Source organism: Oryzias melastigma, linkage group LG3 (assembly GCF_002922805.2).
Source record: "Oryzias melastigma strain HK-1 linkage group LG3, ASM292280v2, whole genome shotgun sequence".
In the NCBI taxonomy this organism is placed as follows: Eukaryota; Metazoa; Chordata; class Actinopteri; order Beloniformes; family Adrianichthyidae; genus Oryzias; species Oryzias melastigma.
Genome location: NC_050514.1, coordinates 16258344 through 16280352, shown reverse-complemented (window position 1 = coordinate 16280352; position 22009 = coordinate 16258344). Strand labels below are relative to the sequence as shown.

Sequence of the window (22009 nt, the reverse complement as noted above, 5' to 3'; positions counted from 1 at the left end):
CCACCCTCAGCAATGTACAGAAGAAGACAAATGAAGCTGACCTTATTTAGGCCCTTCATCACCATGTGGGGCATGTGCTCATTCAGCATGGCGGGCGATATGATGACCTCGTTGAAGGCCTTGTTGTCTCCCCACAGAGCCGAGTAAGTCGGTTCCTCCTGTCCACAGCTAAAGAAGCAGAGACAGTCAAGTCATACAACTCTGTGTACACATTTTTCTCAAACATTTACAGTCAAAGTGAGCATACAGTCCAGTAAGTGTACATTATGTGCAGCAGCAGACCGACTAAACTCATTTTGGTCAAACCGTCTTGGATTTGAACTGAATGTTTATTGATAACGATGAAAATGTTTGGAAGCTCTTTTGTTTGATTGATGTTTTTTAATGTTTTATTCATTGATGGGTGGCTTGCAGGATCTCTGCAGTTCCCATTGATGAAGCCATCGATATCCCTGCAGCAATCATTTCTTCCTCTATGAAAGATGAGATCTCCTCCAAGTCTGTGTGATGCTTCCATATAACACTTCTCATTCCCCTTCTTTGTGTGCACGACAGTTAAATGACATAAGATGACAAATGGACTTCTGGGTAAGGGAATGATAAAGGCAAAAATAAAATCATGGTCCTGCAAACACGTGTCTCTGAGCTCCTTCTTTTACATATGAAACTCTGAATTACCAAAACAGCTACCAACAAATAATAATAATTTGATTTTGAGTCGTCAAAAAGTTCAGAATTTCTTTATTTTTGAAACCTATCCAGAAATAAAGCTTCACAAAAGGCTCCATGTCTTTCACCTTTAATAAGCACGGCTCAGATGAACACACAGCATTGGTGTTTTTTCTTGTAAAATTATGACTTTTGTATTACAACTTTTAAAGCAATACATTTATGACTTTAAACCACATAAAATTACAAGAAAAAAGTCAAAAATGTAACCTCTGAGTTTTAAAGTCATAAATATGTGACTTTATTCTCACAATTTAACAGTTGCAACTTTTTTTCACGTATTTTTAAGACTTTAAAGTCCCAATTAAAAAAAATAAATTGCTTGTAAAATGGCTGTAATATTCCATCCTAATAGGGGATGCATGACTCAAAAAAGAAGAAACAAAACATACACTCCACACAGCCTTAATTGAAAAATAAAAAAAATATGTTATGAATGAGCAGATTTTTTTGAATGTTGTTTAATTGTGATTTTTTAATATCCTCCCACAAAGTAAATGATAGTTTAACTAAATGACAGTAGGCTCTTTTACACAAATATTTTATTTAAAAAGTAATTTTCTGAAAATGATATACAGCTCATTATCAAATATTGCAAATAAGTTAGAGTTTCCTAAATTATATCAAGGTTTTTTAAAAATATAAAATGTTCTAAAACTTAGTAGGAACTACCTATCGCTGTGTTTTATGGAAATAAAACCATGACCATATCCTATTAAAGATATAGTAAAAATGTAATAAGGATAATAAGAAAAGGAAAACAAAATGATCTTGCTTTTTTTAATATATAAATAAATGTAGAGGTTTGTAGCAAGGTACAGATGAAAATGCAACAACTCCACTCTACATTTTAGTTATTGCTTGTGCATCACTCAATACCTTATTACTTGTAATTTCCAGAATTTTTGTTGTAGCTAAACTGTCCCGTGATGCTGTTAATTCTCAATTTCCAAATTCAGCTATAAAGGTGAATAACATTCATTTTACCAGGTCTCTGGTGGATGGTTGTGCACCACGTGGATGATCTTTCCAGGGGGGTAGAGAGGAGTGGAGGCAGACAGGGCGATGCTGAGGTCACTGGGATGAAGCCACAGACGACTGTTGGGTGGGGGTGCAGGCTGAGGATCATCATCCTCCACTGGAAGCTCAGATTTGGGGATGCACTTGGTGCCTCCTGCAATGATCCTCCACTGTTTTCAAGAAAAGTCCAGCAAAGGTGTTGGTGGTGATTATCAAAACTGTTCTCCGAACATTTCAATGAAATGCACAGTTAGTGTTTATGTGAACAGTTAAGTCAGATTTCTGTAGAAAAGGTACCAAAAAAGGAGGTATATTCAAGTTATGCTTACATTTTGATTAAAAGCAAGTATTTTTTATCTGTACCCAAATCAAATAAGGATTACAGAAGTTAGAGGATGAGAAAAACAAGATTATGAAGAAACAAAAATAATTTGTGATGCGCCACAGTTTATCTTTACTATTTGTAATAAACTGGGATTTTTATTTGTATAAAAAAAGACTGCACCAAATCACAGGAAGGCCACCAGCCTTTGTAATGTTACAGGCAGTCTGACCATCTTCTGGTACAGAAAGGGATGCCTTTACCTTCGGCTTGTTACTTTTCTGCAGGACTTCCAGGAGGTGCCTTCGGAAACCTTCCAGTTGTGACAAACCAAGCCTGTAAGGAACCACAAGTCAAGGTCATAACACTGCACACGAGTCAAACTAACAAAATACAGTAGCAAAAAAACAAAAGGTACCTTGGTACTAGATCTTTTCCTAATACCACAGCTGTGACGAACTCCTTTGAGTACTCCATGGCATCCTCACTGAAGAATGAGAAAATGTTAGGAAAACATTCAGGAAAGTAAATCTGTATTTATGACCACATTCAACATTTTTGGTAGGGGTGCCTTTTAAACATCAACAGGAAATATATTTAGTATTATAGTTTTAGCTAATTCAATTATTTTCACATAGTTGCTGTTATGATACAGCACTCTAATTTTACTTTATGGGGTCCAAATGCAAAATTCTATGAGCAGATATTTGATTCACATTATTTTTGCGTAAAAGGTCACTCAGTTTCAAAAGTAGCTTCACTTTTTACAAATTTTGTATATAGACAGAAAGGCATAACGCATGATGACACAGACGGCAAAAGAAACACGATCAAGGGTTCTGAACACGGCGCCTGAATAAAAGCCTCGGATGTGTATTAGAGATGATAGGCAGTTTTAAGTTCACAGAAAATGAAATAGTGTTGAAGGAAAAAAAAATGCCTGGCTGATAAGCTTTGATGATGAAAAAGATGATAAGTATGGTTATTTGATCTGAGAAACTCAAATGTCGCTGCAGATTACTGGTTCTCACTCAGGATGTGGCATTAAAAAGGTGTCCGAGAGTCTCGAAATGCCACCAACAGTAATGTATTTGGAGCTTCTGATGCAACATCAAGCGCTGTCAGTGTGCATAGATTGATGTTAAAAAACAGCATAGTTTAGCATAATAATTTGCAGCCAATGTATTGCAATTCTCACATGAAAAACGGCTGTTATTCATAAAAAAGTAACAGATTTTAGTTAAAATACAATTATTTTATTTCTACTGGAAATATTCCAAATCTTTTAATTTCCTTAAATCTTAAAATAAATTAGTGACTTAGTAACATTTTAAAATGGTGTATGGAAAAAACAGTTCAGTGGCCTTGTGGTAAAGTGTCTGCCCTGAGACTGGAAGGTTAAGAGTTCAAATCCCGGGTGACTCATACCAAAGACTCTAAATACCTAGTACCTAGTACCCCCCTGCTTGACACTCAGCATTAGGGGGTTGGAATGGGGGGGTTAAACTACCAAATAGCTCCTGAGTGCGGCTGTGTCTGCAGCTCACCACTCCCCCAGGGGATGGGTCAAATATTGCAAACTTTATTCCTGTCCCATCCAAGCTATACATTAAATATGGTGACCAAAAATATAATAGCTAACCAAAAAAAATATACAAACATGTTTACTTTATAATGTCAATGAGAAGAGACAAAAAGCTGTTTGTGAGGTCAAAATAGTTGTTGAAGTTGTGTTTAGGTTCATTCATACTAAAACCAAAACTATAATGAAAAATATCTTCTTTCTTGAAAATAAAGAGTTCTACATAAAAAAAACTGTGTTCTTCATTGAAATAGTCAAGTTTTGGTGGCTTTGATGCAAAGGAAGATCAGTCGACATGATGGGACGGTTGCAGGTTCAGTTCCCGTCTTGCTGTCAAAGTGTCATTGGGTAAATGTCATTGGGTTTGGTCAGCACCTAAAGCACTTTGGGCCCTAATCAGGGTTAAGAAGGTGCTATACAAGTACTCACTATTTACCACCTTTTTTATGAGTTTACCACATAAATGACATCTCTGCATAAGATATAGTTTACTTTTTGGATTTTAACTGATTTATTAAGTATGCAGAAAACGTTTGTTTCCCACAGTTTGACTCACCTAAGAAGGCCCCCAGGTGGAGAGTAAGAGTAGCAGTGAAGGTTGGGGTACTGAGGTCTCAGCAAGAAGGAGAGGATAGCAGCAGTGCCGGCACCAAGGGAATGTCCAACTATCACCAGCTCATAGTGCATGGTGCCCTTGCTCTGTGAGAGGCAATGACAGTGCCAAACGCATTATAGAACAATTCCATAATCACAGATTAGACACTTCTGTATGGACAATTACACTCATGTTAAAGATTAAAGCTTTCTAGTATTGCACTAGGATTATGTTAACACAAATTCTCAACGATCCAAAACAAGGACGGCTGCTGAGGCAGCTCCTCTTTGACAAGCATGCTGATCCACTTACCAGGTCTCTTCCAAAGGCCTGTGACAGGATCATTTCCTGCTCCAGTTTCTTCTTAATATATTCAGCTGAGTAAACCATGCCCTGAAATAAGGGACACAAAGCGGATGGAGTATAGTCATTCAAACCAACATTTTTTAAAACATTCACATAAAAGATTTCACTACTACTAGCGGATTAAACTGTGTTTTTGGTGTTTCTAACACATCATGTCATTATTTTTTGTGTGCGATTAATTAATCGTGACTTGTAAATAATTAATCAAATTAATCTATTTTTAATCGCAATAAAAAAAGCCTAATTTTGAGATATTTCCATTTAAACTTGTGATATTAACATAACAGACAATAAAAAACACAAGAACAAAACATCAGGTCCACAAACAAAAAAACAATAGAAACTCTTTGACCACAAAGTTATATTAATACTAAAGCACATGTCGACAAACCTCACTGCACAGTTTACCATCCTCTACAATTAGCCTTCCATATGCCCCATTAATTAATGATAAACACTCGTCTGGCTTTATTCCATACAATAACATCACGGTTGTGGTGTCGTGGGCTTGTTTGTGTCATTTGAACTACAAAGTCGCACATTAATGATGTCAGAGAGACGAGACTTGTACTGGGAGAAATCTGAGAGGCGTTCATGCAAGTAAACCAGTGAACCTTTGTTTTTCATAACTGAGAACACAACACTAGTTATAGGTTAAAAATTAGATTAACATGATGAATAAAAAAATTTAAATGAAGCGTCAATTTGTCTGTAATTAATTAATCCCGATTAATGTGCTCATTTGACACCACTATTTTTAACATGTTCTAGTGGCATTATCTCATGATGGAGGACATTTAAAAAGTTAAGCTCAAAACTGGATTTCTGAGTGTTTCTTTTTTCAAATCGTTGTAAATCTGGAGCAGACACAAGGCAAGGCAAATATCTCAAAAGATGATCGGAGTGGAACTTAAAAATCTTTGACATGTTTAAAGTGACCAGGCTGTAACACAGAGAGACTATTGAATGTAGGTCTGCATCAGACCTTGTGGCCAAGCCAGGTGCCATGCTGCTCCTCCACAGGCAAACGTTCAGAGTCTCCTGTCAGATCAGTCAAGGCATCCTGAAACACAAAAAATAAGCATGGAAAATTTTCATAACTAGTCAAATTTAAAGAGATAAATAAAGCAAGAAAGACCCAAACAGACAGACAGCTAAATCTAAAATTCTTAGCAGGCCTCCATTTAAATTTTGTTATGTTTTTTCTGGAAAACCAAACTAACTGTGGGTTCAAATTTAGTTGCAAATGATCCTTCTCAGTGCTTACATTGAATAAAAAGAACGGGACATTTCACTCGGAGCTGTAAGTCACGCTCACACTCTTAACGTGAAGGGTGTAGGAGTTTGAGAACACTGTTCTGAACCATGACAACTTCACCTGCTCTGGAGGAGTTGGTGTTTGGAGGCACTGGTTAGAGTAGGGTCAACTAAGATTTTCTGGTTACATTGAAATTATGATTTAAAACTGACAAAAAATGCAGTTTACCTTTGGTGAAAGGGTTCCTCGAATACTGATAACAACTTTCTTCTTTGCGTGGTCCACTGCCACAAAAAATGGAGTTTCGTAAACCTGTGTGACAATAGAAATGAAAAAAAAAGAAGAGTAGTGCGTCATTTGAAGTATAAAGAAGGATGAATTTGTGATATAAAAACAGTTTTTATAAAAACTCTTTAAAAGTCTAAAAGCAAGACAGGATGTGATTTTTAAAGTTATGTGTAGATGGTTTTTGTATGTACATCAACCTAAACAACATTACTGGAATATATTAAATTCTGATAACATTGATAAGTATAGTATATATACTATAAATATGATCAATTTTGTTAAGCAACAGCAGTATTTTTACATTTTTTAAGCATTTGTATTTTGATTTAAATGCAGTTTTTTAATCAATCAAAATTGCATGAAGTCATGTAACACTTTATTTGTGTTTATGACCAGTCAGAGTGCTCTACACTGCAAGCCAAATTGACCCATGCACAGATCACTCTTTATCGTAAACAGCTTTCAAGCATTTCACAGAATATGTGTGGAAATCTGTATTTACATTGAGCCATTAGCCGGATGCTTTTATCTAAAGCAATTTACAAATGAGCCACAAAATAAGTCAGAGTCAACTCGTTCTAGGTTAAGTGCACTGCAGCCTCAGACCCAACATTCAAAAGTATTTATTTTACAGCTTGGCACACACTTAAAGATACTTCCTTGTCTAGTTCTTGAAATCTCTTGAGGCTTGACATTTTTGCCCAAGAATACGGAAACTTGTGGAGTTGGCAATTGAGGAACTGAACCATTGTCCTTTAAGGCTTAGTGTGCAGAAGAATATGACGTTATTAAAAACAAATGTACAATTGGATACCACTGGCTTCAATTATTGGGAATTGCAGTAATGGCTGGATAGCTGATTTAGGTTAAAATACTTATTTTACTACTCTTACTTGGTACATATTACACTTCACTGATTTTTTAAAGGAAGTCTTGTTAAATCTCTTTTTTTTCCTGAACAAATCGTGAGATGTGTGATATTGTATTTCCTATCCCAAATTAAAAAAAAAACTGTTAAAGTTAAATTCTTGTTTTTAATGTCAATCAATTATTCTAATTATACGCGATAAGAGCTTGCTGAACCAATTTGTTGATTAGCACAGCTTTAGGACTTTACGAGACAATATTGTTTTCCAGACCATGTTGTTTAATGCAGCTGTGGGACCATCTCTGGTTGCCCATTTCTATGAACCAGAACCAGAACCAGAAGACCGGACCACATCATTCCTGTTCTCAAGACCTCACACTGCTGCTGGTTTATAAATCACTTAATGGTGTGGGACCCACATAACTATCAGATACTTTGGTGGTTTAAAACCCAAGACAGAGATCTGCTGAAAGCAATCAGCTAGTAGAACTCAGTCAGAACCACAGAGGTGAAGCTGCTTTCAGGTGTTTTGATGGAAGCAGCTTCATCAAATGTTTCTATATTGAAGCCAAACTCAAATTATTAGTATTTTCTATTGCCTTCTTATTTTTTTAATGAGGCACTCTTATAATTTCATGTTGGATCGTATGCTATTTATCTTTAATTACTATTATTTATTCATGCCGTCAAAGTTCATGCATTTCTTCAAATAGCCTGTGTCCACCTGAAGTGCAATAAAAACTACATTGCCTTCACTTTTACACAAGTTTGACGACACAAGCATGTTTCCCCACAGTCTTTATACACACTAAAACAGCATTATAAATCTACAGCAGTTGTGTGAAAGAACCAGTGATTTGACTCACAGCCCAGCAACAAGAGCAACTCTGCTGACTCTGTCATCAAACATTTCTCAACTTGGCTCGATTCACAGTCAGGAGTCAGTGTATTTATAGTTGGAGGCAGCATCAGTTAACCTCACAGAGGAACGCTCCACTTTGCAAATCAGTGGTGGCAAGCGCAGGGTTGTGTCAGGAAGACCCAAAGACAAATGAGTCAGAGACTGTGGCAATAATGGCCCACATCTACAATAAATCAAACTGTTACTTTTGTCTCCTTGAAAAAGTTCAGCATATATGCCCAGCACTTCCATGTATTTCTGACAGCTTCTAAATTACAGGAAAAAGTCTATGGAGGTTAAGAAATAATAAAAAAACAAAACTTTTACATTATTTTCCAATTAAAACAGATGAGATAAAAAAAAAAAAAAGATCCAATTGTAAGTGCCACAGAAAAGCTTCTAAAACAGACAAATGTCATGGGGCTATTAGTTTTGTACTTTTTTCCTCAAAAAATTAATTTACAGTGTGATCTGGACCTAAAACAGAATTTAAAGTTATGTGACAGTGAATAAGGATGTATGTTAAAGTGAGGAGGAGGAAAAAGCTGAAGGCACACCAGAATGCTGCTTGAAGGCCTGTGTGTGTCAGTGAATGAATGAGTGTGGCTTTAATTGAAATATTGCACTGAGAGTCGAAAGGCACAGTACAAATGAAGTCTATTTACTATTTACTTACCAGCCTGGGGCACATTTATAACCAACTACAAGACCACCAGTGGGTCATTCTTGTTTACTAACTGCAGCTGCTGAAATACTGAAGCCTCACAGCACACGTTTACTACAAACAAGGCAGCAGAATGTAGTACTCAATATCTTCTTCATTTCATAACAAAGTATTCGTATTCAACTAATCAGATTAAATTGAATGAAGCATAACTGAACTGATCATTGTGGTGTATCAATTCATTTTGCTTAAGGGGGTTCCAGAATGTGCCGTTATAAGACAATTAACCCCTTTGTTGTGCGGTTTTATTTCCAATCATGAAATTCAAAATAATTACTTGTGTTTAGCTTTAAAGTAGATGCTTATTTGGGTCAAGTTAGGAGCAGAAGTGGTTCAATGTGCATTCGCATCAATTGGCGTAAATAGATTTACTTTTACTATTAAAGGGGCCATACCTTGAAAATTCAACTTGTTGAGTTTTTAAGTGCATTATATTGTTCATTCTTCACTATAAAGAACCTTAAAACTGTATTCTGATCCGTTCACAATGGCCAGGAAACGCTAATTGGATTTAGCGTTTAAATTTTGCGCGTTGGTAAAAATATTCTGGTAAGGAATCTGCACGACATTTAAGGTGGATTTCAAAGTATTAGAGAATGGCGCAAGCAGACAGGTGATAGAAGACGGCTGGAGAAGGGGGACAAACGGATTTCCTGGTGGAAAAAGCGAGCGACAAATTTGAAGAACAGGTTTGAACATGGATTACTGAGGAAGGCAGAAAGGTGCGCAAGTCTCCAGGAAAATGATTCGCATAAAAGCAATGGGGATGTCTGATACGGACATTAATGATGCTTCAAAGAGAAAAGAAGCGTTCACATCCAGTGCTAATCAGAACATAATCCAATGTTCTTGTCATTTGAACAAATTCTGAAATGTTCATCTGGTATAATTTCACCACAAATGAACCCATTAGCCATCACCATTCTGTCTATGAAGGCCGGAGCTGCTGATGGCAGACACACAGTATGTACATCCACCTTTGCAAAATTTGTTGGTTTTTGTGGGAGAAACGGCAACACACTGCCAAGGACGTCATTAATTGGGTGGCACCCACAGGGAGCGAAAGGCGGAGCCTCAGAGATCGAGGCGTCTTACTTCTAGATAGAAAAAGAGTTAAGAAAAATAACTCATATTTCATTAATCTTGTGTTCTTAAATGTTCCAAAAGTAATATATAATCATACTTATCGATATAGTTTACTCTGAAAAGCTTAAGAAAATCATGGTATAGGCCCTTTAAAGGTGAAAATCAGAGTGTGGCATCTTTTTGAGTATGACTTTGGAACGGTTTCTTTACCCGAAATGACCTTGAAGTGGAAGGGGGAGAAAGCAGCTCACAGCAGGGTTGGTTGCTGCAGCATTTACCCGAGGAAATTAGAAAAAAAAGACTTCTGCAGTGCTGCCTAAAAGAGGTGAAACCTAACTTGTTATTTTTATCAAAATGCCCAAGAAGTGTCTTCTTGGCTGTGAAGAATGGCTGATTCTTTTCTGGGTCTTGAAGGATATTTATAGCAGGAAAATGGTTTACTTTTCAGACACTGGATCAGCCTTAGAGGCTTTGTGTGTTTGCATTGCTTCATGGAGGACAGCACGATGAGCACCGTGAGGTTGGATTTACCACTTGGTTGCTGCTAGCTTTGGAAGTATTTCAATTGTCGGCTGAAAGTCTGTGGTAAGAAAAAGTAACCAACCCTGCCTGTGTGTAAACTTTAAGTAAAACAAAAGATAACAGAGTAAAAATGTTGATTGATGTCGGATTAGTCAAGTTAACCTATCAGAGAAGAGCTGGTCTCAACATTGTTTGGACATGATCCAAGATTTTTCAAATAAAAAAGGATGACATTCTAATGTGTATGAGCTGTAAGAGCCAGGAAAACAAATAATAATGTCAGTCCTAAAGTACATGATGAGGATACAATAGGTTAGCAACAACAACAGCCTCTTTGAGTTCTTAAAATTGTTATATTGGGTGTAAAATAACCGAACAGAAGAGTAGATTCAAAGCCTATCATTATAATAACAACTCAAACACCACAAACTGCTAGTTAATCAGATTGGATTACTCACAGCATCATGGCAGGAAGTGTAGACAATGTGGACCTGCTTGAGATCCCTGTCTAGGAAATGCCTGCGGATAGCAAGAACATTACAACCGCAACAGTTGTCCTCCTCCACGGTCACTGACTGAGACAACCGGGAGCCAGAAACGGACGTGCAGCTGATAACACAACAAGCAGACAAAAACAAACCGTAAATGAAATAGAATTTGCATCTCCGTACAGGAAATCTGGGTATGTGAAACATGGGAGAAAGTATTTGTCACCAAATGAGGCTAACTAGATCCCTAATGTCTCAGTGGATTACCACTTGGCAAGTGTTGACACATGTGATATTTGATCTGCACAGAAGAGGCTCCAGAGACCAAATAGATAAAAGTGTGCGGGTGTATGTTTGAGTGCTCACGGGCAGGAGCTGGCGAGGTGACACAACCCACAAGCAGGATTCCTCATCAGATACATGGGCCAGCCGTACGCAGCCATGGCAAAGAGCATGTAATAGCACACATCTTTGTACATGTTCATCTCAGTCTGCAAGAGGGAAAAAAAGCATACAGATCAGCAGCCCACACATTACTGATTTAGAATTGTTCCTAAGAGAGCTAATATAGTCAGATATCATTTCAGCTGAACATTTCCAACATATACTGTTTTAAACATGCTTAATTTAATGAGATCCTCACCGAATTCTTCAAATCCAGGTATTTAGTGTTGCGAGTGACAGGAATTCCCGACAAGAACGCTAAAATGTCATTGTTGGCCTTTGGAGAAAAACACAGAATCATTTGTTATAGTTGACTGGTATTTTCCTCCAAAATAGCTTGAATCTTTTCAGCCTCTTCTCTTTTTCTCCCAGAGTCATACCTGGTCGAGGATGGCAGACCTCTTAGCCCTTTGTCGCTGGCGCAGGAGCACCAGGCCAGCTATGATATCGCTGGGCACAATGTCCAGATCTCTGAAGAACTCTGCAAAAAGGCTCGCCACTTCCGAATAAGCATCCTAGATGTAATGTTTTGAAGCAACATAGAAATACAAAATGGATATTTAAGAAAGTGGAATATTTATCTGGGTACATAAATGTAACAGCTATAAAAAAAGATAGAAAATCTGAATAATTTACTATTTTATCCTTCTTGTTAACATCTCAAAGCAAAAAAAAAGGTTGTTTTGAATAAATAATAGGCCTCTTAAAGATTATTTTATTTAGATAATTTTACAAATTTTACCAAAAAATACATAGATTTGATTAAAAATATTCTAAGCGATCACATTATTATAAAATGTATTATTATCTTTAGCTTGTAGTGACCTCTCCTGTGAGTTGACATTGTGCAAATGAACTGAAATTATATTAGGCAATTAAAAATTGTGGTTTCAAAGACATTTTTTTTTGTATTTCTATCACAATATTATTGATACCCCACAACAATGGAAAGTAAAAAGCTTGTTAAATCCACCTACAACAATCCCTGATTACAAGACTAGTGCATGACAACAATAATATTTACATTCTGAATACATTTGTTCACTGGAGTACACACTATTAAGAATTCTATAATGTTTTCATTTGAAACCCATTCAAATAATTTTTTATAATCTGGTTTAAAAATTAACAAAACTGCTATTTTTTACCTGGAATCTCTCTATACTGAGAACAGTACATTTAAAAAAAGCACATAAATTGATTTAATCCAAAACATTCCCATTTATCACACTCTTGGGTAATCAAGTCAGGATCGATTTCTATGAATTGCTTTTAGTTTTCTCTCTTTTCAGTCCGATTGCAAAGAAAGACTCCAACAATTTCTGACTCACCGATTGTGTATCCTGGGCTCTTGTGCAGCACATGAAAAACTTAAGCCTCCTGCTCCAGCTGCTGGCTTGGCCTTCTTCTAATCTATGTCTGAAAGGAAAAAAAAAATGTTAGCCACAAGTGAACCTGTTTAAGAAGCAGGTGAGGTGTGATTGATTCATGAGCTACAACAAAACCAAAGCCGATAAGCAAAAATACTCCCATCAATTCAAGTTTATTTTTCAATAGTTTTTGTTATCTAATTCTCGCTAATCCACCAGAAAGCAACATCTCAATTACATTTAAACATAAAGGTTTTTTATTTATTGTAAAATCACTAAATGTCTCCAGAGTTCTGGATTTTTTACTAATTTAACTTATTTTTAGTAAAATTTAAAAATAGTGGGTGGGGCTCAAATAGGTCACTATAGTAAACCAATCAAATGAGGTCAGAGTGAACTCTAAGGACAGCTTCTGCTTTTACTAGCAGGCCCAACAACAACTGAGTTAATCGCTTCAAGAGGATTGAAAGTGTCTGTGAGTACCTGAGAGTATATGTGGTGAGGTTGCGCTGTCGGCGGCGTGTTGCTTTCAGCTTTACAAACGTACGACCCGTCGGGTCAAAGGTGCACATGAGGGTGATGCAGACGCTGAGTATCACCAGCCAGTTGCATGCAACAATGCCTGCAAAGAATGTCGAGATATTATTTGAAATTGTACCTGAAAGAAAAAGGAGCAAATAAAAGAGCAGGTGTCATTTTTACTTACCTAATGCCAAGTTTTTGGCTGTGACATCGGAGCACGGCTGATAATACTGGACAAGCCAGGCAATTCCTACTACAGCATATGCTAGCTCAACCAACAGAATGGCTAGAAAAAATAAGAAGGGCAAAGATTATTTTAAAAAAACATTTGAAAAAAGTAAAAAGAATTTGGAAAAAAAGAGCTCACTTAGTCGTATATAGATGACATATTGCACAGCTTCTCTGGGCTGGGTGTGCAAAATGCTGCCCCTCATGCTCAGCCACATGATAGCGCTCTCACATATAAGGCAGCTGACCAGGATGCCCAGGTACCCTCGGCCATGATCCACCAGTGTCAAAGAGCATGGTTGTTCTGAGCCATACGGAAGGCCGAAGAGAACCACAGAAAGAACAACCAACCTGAGACAAAAAAAGAAGACAACAAGTTAATACAAAAAATGTCTATACACAAAATTTTGATAATGAAAAAAAAATCAGAAATCTAGATGAAATGGTAACTCACCAAATGCAGTGTATTAAAAAAAGAAAGAGGGCGGGCAACACCAGGTCATCACTGCCAACTGACCAGCGCCGCCGAAACATCACCATTCCAGGCATCACTGCCCTGTGAGGAGGAAAAAAAAAATAAAAACCTCCTGACAAATCATTTTGGAAATGTACAGAAACTTCCATCCCCACATGTATTTTAGTTAATAACTGTTGTTATTGTCAGAAATGTCTTAAAATCTCATCTTAAAGCACAACAACAAAAGAATGATGTCGGGCACATCCTGTTCTTGCCCTTAAACTACTGCAGGGTTGAAGGGTTTACAACAATAGAGATCCACTGAGGAGACGGATGACAGCTTAGAGGAGGTGAAAGAAACAAGGAAATGAACATTGCTTAAGAAAGAGCAAAAGTATTGAGAGAAATGTCAGGTTGGCTTCAGGTTAAAATGAAATAAAGTGTAAAAGTCATGATGGAAGGGAAATAGGCTAAGGAGGGAGGCTCTGCACAGTTAGGGCAAAACTCTAAAAACAATTCACACTGACTGTCAAAACCGGAACATATTTACATCACTCAAGGTGCTAAAAATGTGTTCAACCACAATAGAACTCAGTTACGTACTAAAGTTACACAGTGGGATGCATCATTTCCTGGTTGAAGGTAAATTTGGGAACACCTTCGTGATCAACTAAATCCATTAGTAGAGTGGCTTTAACGATGGTTTTTATATCAGTCAAACTGCTCAATGACTGGAATCGTAACAACATGGACATGAATAAAAGCTTTTACTTTAGAGTTTAAATCAATTTGTTTAAAAAAAAGAGTCAGATCTGATGAAATATTAATGCAGCAGATTGGATTTCCTCTCTTCCTTGTTTACTTGAATGCATATCTTTGGAGCTTTGCGGTTTCAGCCTCAGTGCAGCTGAAATGAACTGCATTACCTTCTCTATGTTTCATCGTGCATGTTAATGAAGTCCCAAGCGTGCAGTGCCATCCTATTTTTGGCTCATGAAGGTGACGTCAAATTTTGGATCAATACATGGCCTCTCAGGAGCAGTTTACCAATAAATTCACTTTAACAACCTTTGGAAGGAAAAAAAAAAAGACATTGTCTCAAACAATACCTGTCTAGATTAATATCTATTTGGCTATAAGCTTCACACCATCTGTGTGCAGCACCCTGAATTCTACTTTAGCTTCCATGTTTACAGCTTTGAGCATTAAAGCCATCTGTGACCCCGAAGAGGAGTGAAGGGAATTGAAAGTGGTGTGTCATTTTCATGTGCAAAAACACGTGTGATTTGCTGCCTGTGCTTGTAGGAGCTCTCAGGGTGGATAATGTAGATGGGTGAATTAGACGATAGCCCTTTTTGATAGTTATAGGGTGCAATGTGGGTTCAAATATACATTTGTATGTATGGAAAAAGACAAATGATCACTTTTATTCTGAAAGATCAAGATATTTCCTGTTGCTACTACTAGTGGCAATCTGGACAACTTCAGGTTGTGCAACTCAGAGGACTTTTTGAGAGAGTAAATGCATTTTATTATTGTTCAGCAGCAACATGGAAATCTTTGTGTATTTTTTCTGAGTATTACTGCCAAATTATCAAATAAAACTAATTATTTTAATTTACAATATCATACAATTCCACCCAATTCCATTCAAAATAGATTTTTAAAATTTCAAATAAAAAAACAAATTTTTTTCTAATCAATTTCATGCTTGGAAATAGAAAAATTGATTGATGGATTTGATAAACCAATTTTTGAAAGAATGATCAATCATTTTTGATCATTTAATTTTTTTAATCCACCCTTTGCTGTTGTTATTTTAGAAAGCTGTTTAATTAAATATGTTAATTTTTTATTACATGTTTCTGTGAATTATATCAACCTGGCAGATTTTACTCAGATATTTTGCTTTAGTTTTTTTCACTTAACAGTAATTTGTTTTTAAAAAGTCCTTACTCCAAACACAAATTTGAATACAGATTTTTAAGTAAAAGGGTCACATTACATGCATCACAGAGAAGCAAAGTTTTTTTTGCTATCCTGTCCCTTTGGATGCCTAAAACTTAAAGTGATAAACGTTGTTCTTCACCAGTTTGACTCGTCTTTCAGTACAATTTATAGATGCCTGAAGTGTTTAAACAACAATAAATAAGTGTAAACACCATGGGAGAACACTGACAACAAACCGTGCGGGAAGACGACACTGAGCAAATGAACGCCAGAACAAGAAAGAAACTCTTTGCTCTCTCCTGACAAAAACACGATCCACAAGAATGAAGAAGCAGACAGAAAACTCCTAAACGTAATAGAACCAAGAGAATGAATATGCATGACTTTAAAATATTCAGAAAATGTACCAAATTCTACCAAGTACTGTTTGCAATGTGTGAATATTAGTAATGCGAGTGATGCACAGAACTGTTTGTGAACAGCTCCTCCAGATGCACAATGATACCAGCGCAATAATGTTGCAGGGACATAATTGCATAAAGTCCCATTAGTCCCATTAGCAGAGTATGTAAATTCTGCTGTGTTTTTGACCCATCCCTTGGAGGAGCAGAGAGCTACAGTTAGAAACCATTTGGTGGTTTAACAACATCCATCTAACCCAATGATGCCAGCGGTTAACCATTGCATCCTTTTTTAAGTGATCCAACTCTGGATTTGAACCCACAACTCGCCAATCTGACAACAACACAAACTCTAGACCACTGACTTGGTTAGAAAAAGAAAATTGTTGTTGGCAAATACTGAGCTATATATATATTTAATTAATATATATTAAGTATATCAAAACATATAAACAAAGACATATAATCAAAGACAATGGCAGATCCCGCATTAGAAAGCACACACTATTTTAAAGATTAAAAAAAGAACATAACGACTGATCGAGACTTTGCAAGCAGCTCTTAAAACATAATTTGAACTTCAAAAAAAAAATATAGAACCACTCTGTTTCCACCATGTTTACACAAATCTCTTGATAATACAGTACAGCACTAAGTATAGATCATATATATTACCCAATTTGACTGTTGGGCCACAGGCATACTAACTCATAAATGCTTTATGGGAACTGTGACGAAATAAGTCCTCCCTTTGGCTAAGCTATTTTAAAGATGTGACAAAACACAGAAGCTGCATTTTATGTGCAGTCCAAACGGGGGTTATTAATGGCTGTTATAGCTATTGTTTTATTGATGTTTCCGTCAGCCGAGTGTGAAATAGCCTCCACCTTTGATGCGCTCCAAAGAGGTCTCGTGATCTCAGTTTTACAACTGAAAACTGGAACTGCTCAAGCAAGCTGTGGCCACATTTAGTCACAAGTCAACACTGGCAGACAGTTGCTCTGTTTGCTCGACAAAAAGGCAAACAGTGTTGTACCGCACCTGTGAGGCTCACCGTGCACAACGGTGAGCATCGGAGTTTACATTGTACTTTCAGTTGTAGAAGTCTAACATTCCAACAAACAAGGGCAGGAAACGTTAATCTTAAAAACAAGCAGCAACGTGTCCTTTTCTTTTGCAACGTGTGCCTACGTTTTTTAGAATCAAAGAAAATGTCCAAAAATTGGACTTCAGGAAACAGCATAATCCATCCATCCATTTTCTAAACCGTTTGGTCCCTTTTGGGGTCACAGGGCTGCCGGAGCCTAACCCGATCGGGTTCACCCTGGACAGGTCGCCAGTCTGTCTCAGGGCAGACTGGGCATGGAACAACTTTATTCTTTAATGGACTGTCCAGTATAATAAAACAACCAGAGATGACGTGTCAGGAAAAGACTGAAGTTTTCCAAAACCATTAAAACAGCTCTGAGATTTTAACACTGAACATGTGTGCCAAAGAGACTCGTCTTGTTAGTAGACTCGTGACAGAAATCAACTCAGGGAGCTGGAGTAGAAGTTATCATTTAGGTTAAAAAAGAATTAGGGCAATGGGTAAAAAATATATTTTAGAAGGCATAAGTACACATTTCCTTCATAATCAGAAGTGTATTGCAGGTATGTTGTTAGCTTTACTACCAGAAGATGCTCCACTAGTAGAATGGCATCATCATATATCTAACTTTGGCTTGTCTGGCCCATAAATTCAGACTAAACATGCCTCACTTGCACTGTCTTTTCTTTTCTTTTGTAGTATACTTATATAGCATAATCTACGCATTGTTTGAATTTTAAGTGTAATTTTTCTAAGTCTATTTTTTTGTTTAGCCCTTTGTCCTTTTCTCCTATTTTGTGTAACATTTCTAGTCCAGAAGGAAAGTTGCTTCACTTTACTTTCTTGAATCAGCGATATATGGTTGAAAATGACAATAAAGCTTCTTTGACTTTGGTTTTTGATAAACAGTTACATTTGAGTAGCATTTTAAGAAAAGAAAATAAACAGCATCCCATATTTGTAACATATGTTGACAAATGTGCAAAAAAGGTGAATCTAAAGTACTTGGTTTGGTTTCAAAGTCGTCTTAAAGAAGGAACTTTAGTTTAATATTTTTACTTGTTTTTGTACTTTGTCAAGTGGCAAATTTTCCTCTAAAATATTCGCAAAAACTGTTTTGCTTTTCCATTGGAAATACTAATATTCAATTTGAATAGCTATGCAGCTGTTTGTGTAGCCTATTTAAAAAAAATGTACAAGGAAATGTTAGTATTAGCCTATATAAAGAGACAAAGGAAGCAAAGTGTGAGTGTGTAAAAATAGAAAATTGGTTTATTACGAGCACAACTTACTACGGTGAGTCTCCACAGCACAGAATCAGCAGTTTTGCTCTCTTCTCGGAAAAGCACTTTTGAAACACTCAAACTAGACACCAATTGGCTTAATGTACATTTATACCAACGTGTTGGAGGGACTTCAAGGCTGTGTCAGGAAGACCTTTGACAACAAATACACAACAGGACAGATAGTGATAATCAGAATCTTACCCGGTAATAAACATGCTTGTCCGATAGCCTAAATAGGAATTTAACAGCACGTTTGAGCTTTTAGAAGACCTTAAAAAAAACGGATAATTTAGGAAGCAGCAACTAAATGGAAAAGTGGTGACTCTGAATGGTCATTTCAGATAGTGTCACTTGTATCGTATGGGCTTTAGAACCCAAAGGTGGAAAAAAAACTGTTTTATAAAAAAAGTTTAACAAAAAATAAGGTAAAATAAAAATGTTGTCATGAAGGACTGTGGTTATTTGTGTAAACAAATTCATCATCCATCATTTCCTTACAAAATGGGGGCAATTCCCACTGTTTTCATGTGCAGGTCCAAAGGCTGGATAAATGGAGAGGGATGAGTTAGGAAGTGACTCAGAGGACTTTGGCATCCCCTGAAAGTAGTAGCTTTTAAATAAATAAATAATAACCTTAATGATTCTTATTGAGTATTTTTCTGAAATTTAAAAAAAGGACAATTATTGAATGCTTAAAACACAAGTAAAATACTACAATAAAAATATAAACAAAGAAACTCAAGTGACTACATTTGGAAAGACTGGCAAAAATAACAAATATTCACTGTGGTCAAGTTCTTTTATCAAATAAACAGAAGATAAATGTTTATCTCACCTGTCCAAAGTTTAAACACACTAACTTCCTTTGAGTGTCTCTTAGACTGATATGTGAACAACAATAAAGTTGATCATTTTACACACATATATTTAGAAAAATATATGTATAATTTGGTAAAATACTCAATCATAAACAGCAATTGACCTACTTCTTTCATTGTTGTCTATTCATTTTTAACTTTATTTAACAGACAAAAAGGCAATAAATACATTTTGGGGGTAGACATAAAAATTAAAACAATAAATAAGTAATTTAAAGATATTCTACTTTTAATTGCAGTTCTTTACAGAATGAAGGAGTTTGAAAAATTGTTGAATTTGAAAAAAAAAGATTTAATGCGAGTGGTCAACTGCTCCAAATCCACATTTAGTTGAGGGATGTTTGATTGTCCTCTTAATGATGTACCACACATTTTAATAGTTGACAGATCTAGGCTTCAGATTAACCGGGTACTATAATCCATTAAAGAAGAACTAAAAGAGCAAAACGTTTTAAACTGCCATTGTGCTGTTAACTACATCTTCCCAGAAAAACGATAAATGTTTCTATTTCCTCATTTGGTAAAGAGTTGGTTTCTGAGAAAAACTGATTCACATGTTCATGTGCATTCAGGAACCAAAGAGAAAGCATGACCTTACAAATTGTTAGAGGCTTTTGTTAACCCTGCTACTGTCACTCTAACCTCTCACCAGATCATTTACAAATTCTAACATTACAGGACACTAAAGCCTTTTTTCTTGCCTTTTCCTATCCAAATTCAAAACACATTGTGAGAATGGTGTTAAAAGAAGTTATGTTTCTATTTGACTGAAGAAAATGTAATCTGTTTAAGTTTTTTTAATAAGTTTGTTCTGTTTAAATGTTATATTTCTGTTGTTTTAATGAACACACTTGCTACCATTTAATTTTGTGTTTTACTTTCTTGTTTATGTTAGTTCTGAACAGTGTCATTTTTTTTAAAGGCACTCCTAAATAAAATGAATTTTTATTCTTATATGATAATAAAATGAACACAAATGTAAATCTTCTCAAATTAAAAAAACAAACTTTATTAGTTTTCTAGAAAAATGTTTTGTAAATGTGGCTAAAGAACAATAATGTTTTAAGAAATTAAAAAAAAATGGGAATCTTCACAAAAATCTAATCAGATGATCAATCTTGCGATCTGTACTTCCAGCCATTCACTGGAATTGAATCACAGACAAGGTTTCACTATTCTAATCCCCTGGTAGCTGAAGCATATTACAACATACCACATTAGTTTACACGAATTCCCTCCTGCAGGGCCTTCTCATCTATCATCAGGAGGATGTTCGCCCATTAGAGGCAATGTTTGGTTGGTAATGTTGACATTAGCAGATGCACTTACTTTCTTCACCACAACCAAAACACATTACACTGACACTGCAGTTCATAACGAGATTTTGCAGAAACCCGAGCTCTTTCAACAATCCAAAGGCATTTGTCAAGAACAGAGAGTAGAGTTCCATCTTTGCTTAGCACTTTCTCTGTAAGGAACAGAAAAAAATGGAAGACAGCAACAGTCCAAAACGGTCTTTGAAACTCCTCCTGATGGATCGTGCCTTCACATGTAATGCCCATGACTGATAATAGAATATTATTGATCATTAATTATTAAAACCTGACTGTCATAGTAAAAGTGTTTCACTTTATCACTTTATAGAAAATTGCAGACTGATTTTATAAAGGATGGATGAAATCGTGCTACTATCATTGAGGTGTATGACTGTTAAAGCAGTGAACTTCTAAAACTAACGCTTACATATCCCTGTAGACTATTTTCTCTTCTATGAATACAAGAATAAAACTATTGTGATCCAAATACATTGTTTCAAGTCTTAAAAAAATAATCTAGATCCATAAAATATTCTGTAGGTCATTTAATACTGCATTTAAAAGCATTATTTTACAAACGGAGCACAAAAGGAACACATGGAATGCACACATACTGAATTATTTTAAAAAATGCACCTTTTAAGGTCAGAAAACCAAATTTTTCCATAATTGTTGATCTTGTAACAAGTAGCAGACCTCAAATGAGATTTCAACAAGTAGTACTTCTTCATTTTCCAAGTCAAACTGAAATTGAAAATTATGCCCAAATTGTGACAGCAATAACTAATAAACTATCAATAACATGGAAGCTAGTCTTATACTATTTTTGAACACACAGTCATATGTTTATTGATGTTTCTCAATTTAATTATTGATTGATTGTCACTTGCAGTTCTAACTGTCACACAAAATTATGTTTCAGTACCAGCTAAGGTTGACCGCGGTTCATTTAACTTTATTAATCAATTGGCGTCACACAACACATTGGCTACGATCAAGCACTTTGACAGCTAATAAACTAAATATTTAGAGCTCTTACAAGGTCAAAGTAAATGATCTTTTAATGAAGAGAGAGTGGGTCGCCCATGTCTGCATCCACAACAATAATCCTATATAGCTTTCTATATAATAATGTATAAACAGTCTGCTAATTATCTATGGATTAAATACTGTGAGTGGAAACTAAAAGCTCATTGCATGCTTTGGAACTTTTCAATAATTTAAAAAATCATGCAAAAAAAGGGGGACTGATGGTGACATTTTTAATCAAATCTATTTAAAGTATTCTAATTCCAACACAATTATAATTCTTAAAAAC

The 22009-nt window shown here is 36.0% G+C and overlaps 1 protein-coding gene across 4 annotated transcripts in view; it reads right to left on the bottom strand.

Annotated features, from left to right (window-relative positions):
* Positions 1-22009, bottom strand: part of dagla (diacylglycerol lipase, alpha) — a 38808-nt gene that overhangs the window by 7755 nt on the left and 9044 nt on the right. For 2 of the 4 annotated variants that reach the window (XM_036210095.1, XM_036210096.1), the window contains exons 1-17: positions 13768-14126; positions 13453-13664; positions 13270-13371; positions 13047-13185; positions 12525-12612; positions 11574-11708; positions 11393-11470; positions 11116-11240; positions 10720-10870; positions 6101-6184; positions 5600-5677; positions 4561-4641; positions 4210-4352; positions 2490-2558; positions 2335-2407; positions 1717-1919; positions 42-168 (exon numbers count right to left, since the gene is read on the bottom strand). In XM_036210095.1, the coding sequence (XP_036065988.1) occupies positions 42-168; positions 1717-1919; positions 2335-2407; positions 2490-2558; positions 4210-4352; positions 4561-4641; positions 5600-5677; positions 6101-6184; positions 10720-10870; positions 11116-11240; positions 11393-11470; positions 11574-11708; positions 12525-12612; positions 13047-13185; positions 13270-13371; positions 13453-13664; positions 13768-13937 (2058 nt within the window). In that variant the 5' untranslated portion in view covers positions 13938-14126. Of the gene's footprint in view, positions 1-41; positions 169-1716; positions 1920-2334; positions 2408-2489; positions 2559-4209; positions 4353-4560; positions 4642-5599; positions 5678-6100; positions 6185-10719; positions 10871-11115; positions 11241-11392; positions 11471-11573; positions 11709-12524; positions 12613-13046; positions 13186-13269; positions 13372-13452; positions 13665-13767; positions 14127-22009 lie in introns of those variants that run through there. The other 2 variants (XM_024295448.2, XM_036210097.1) reach the window with 2 other exon arrangements.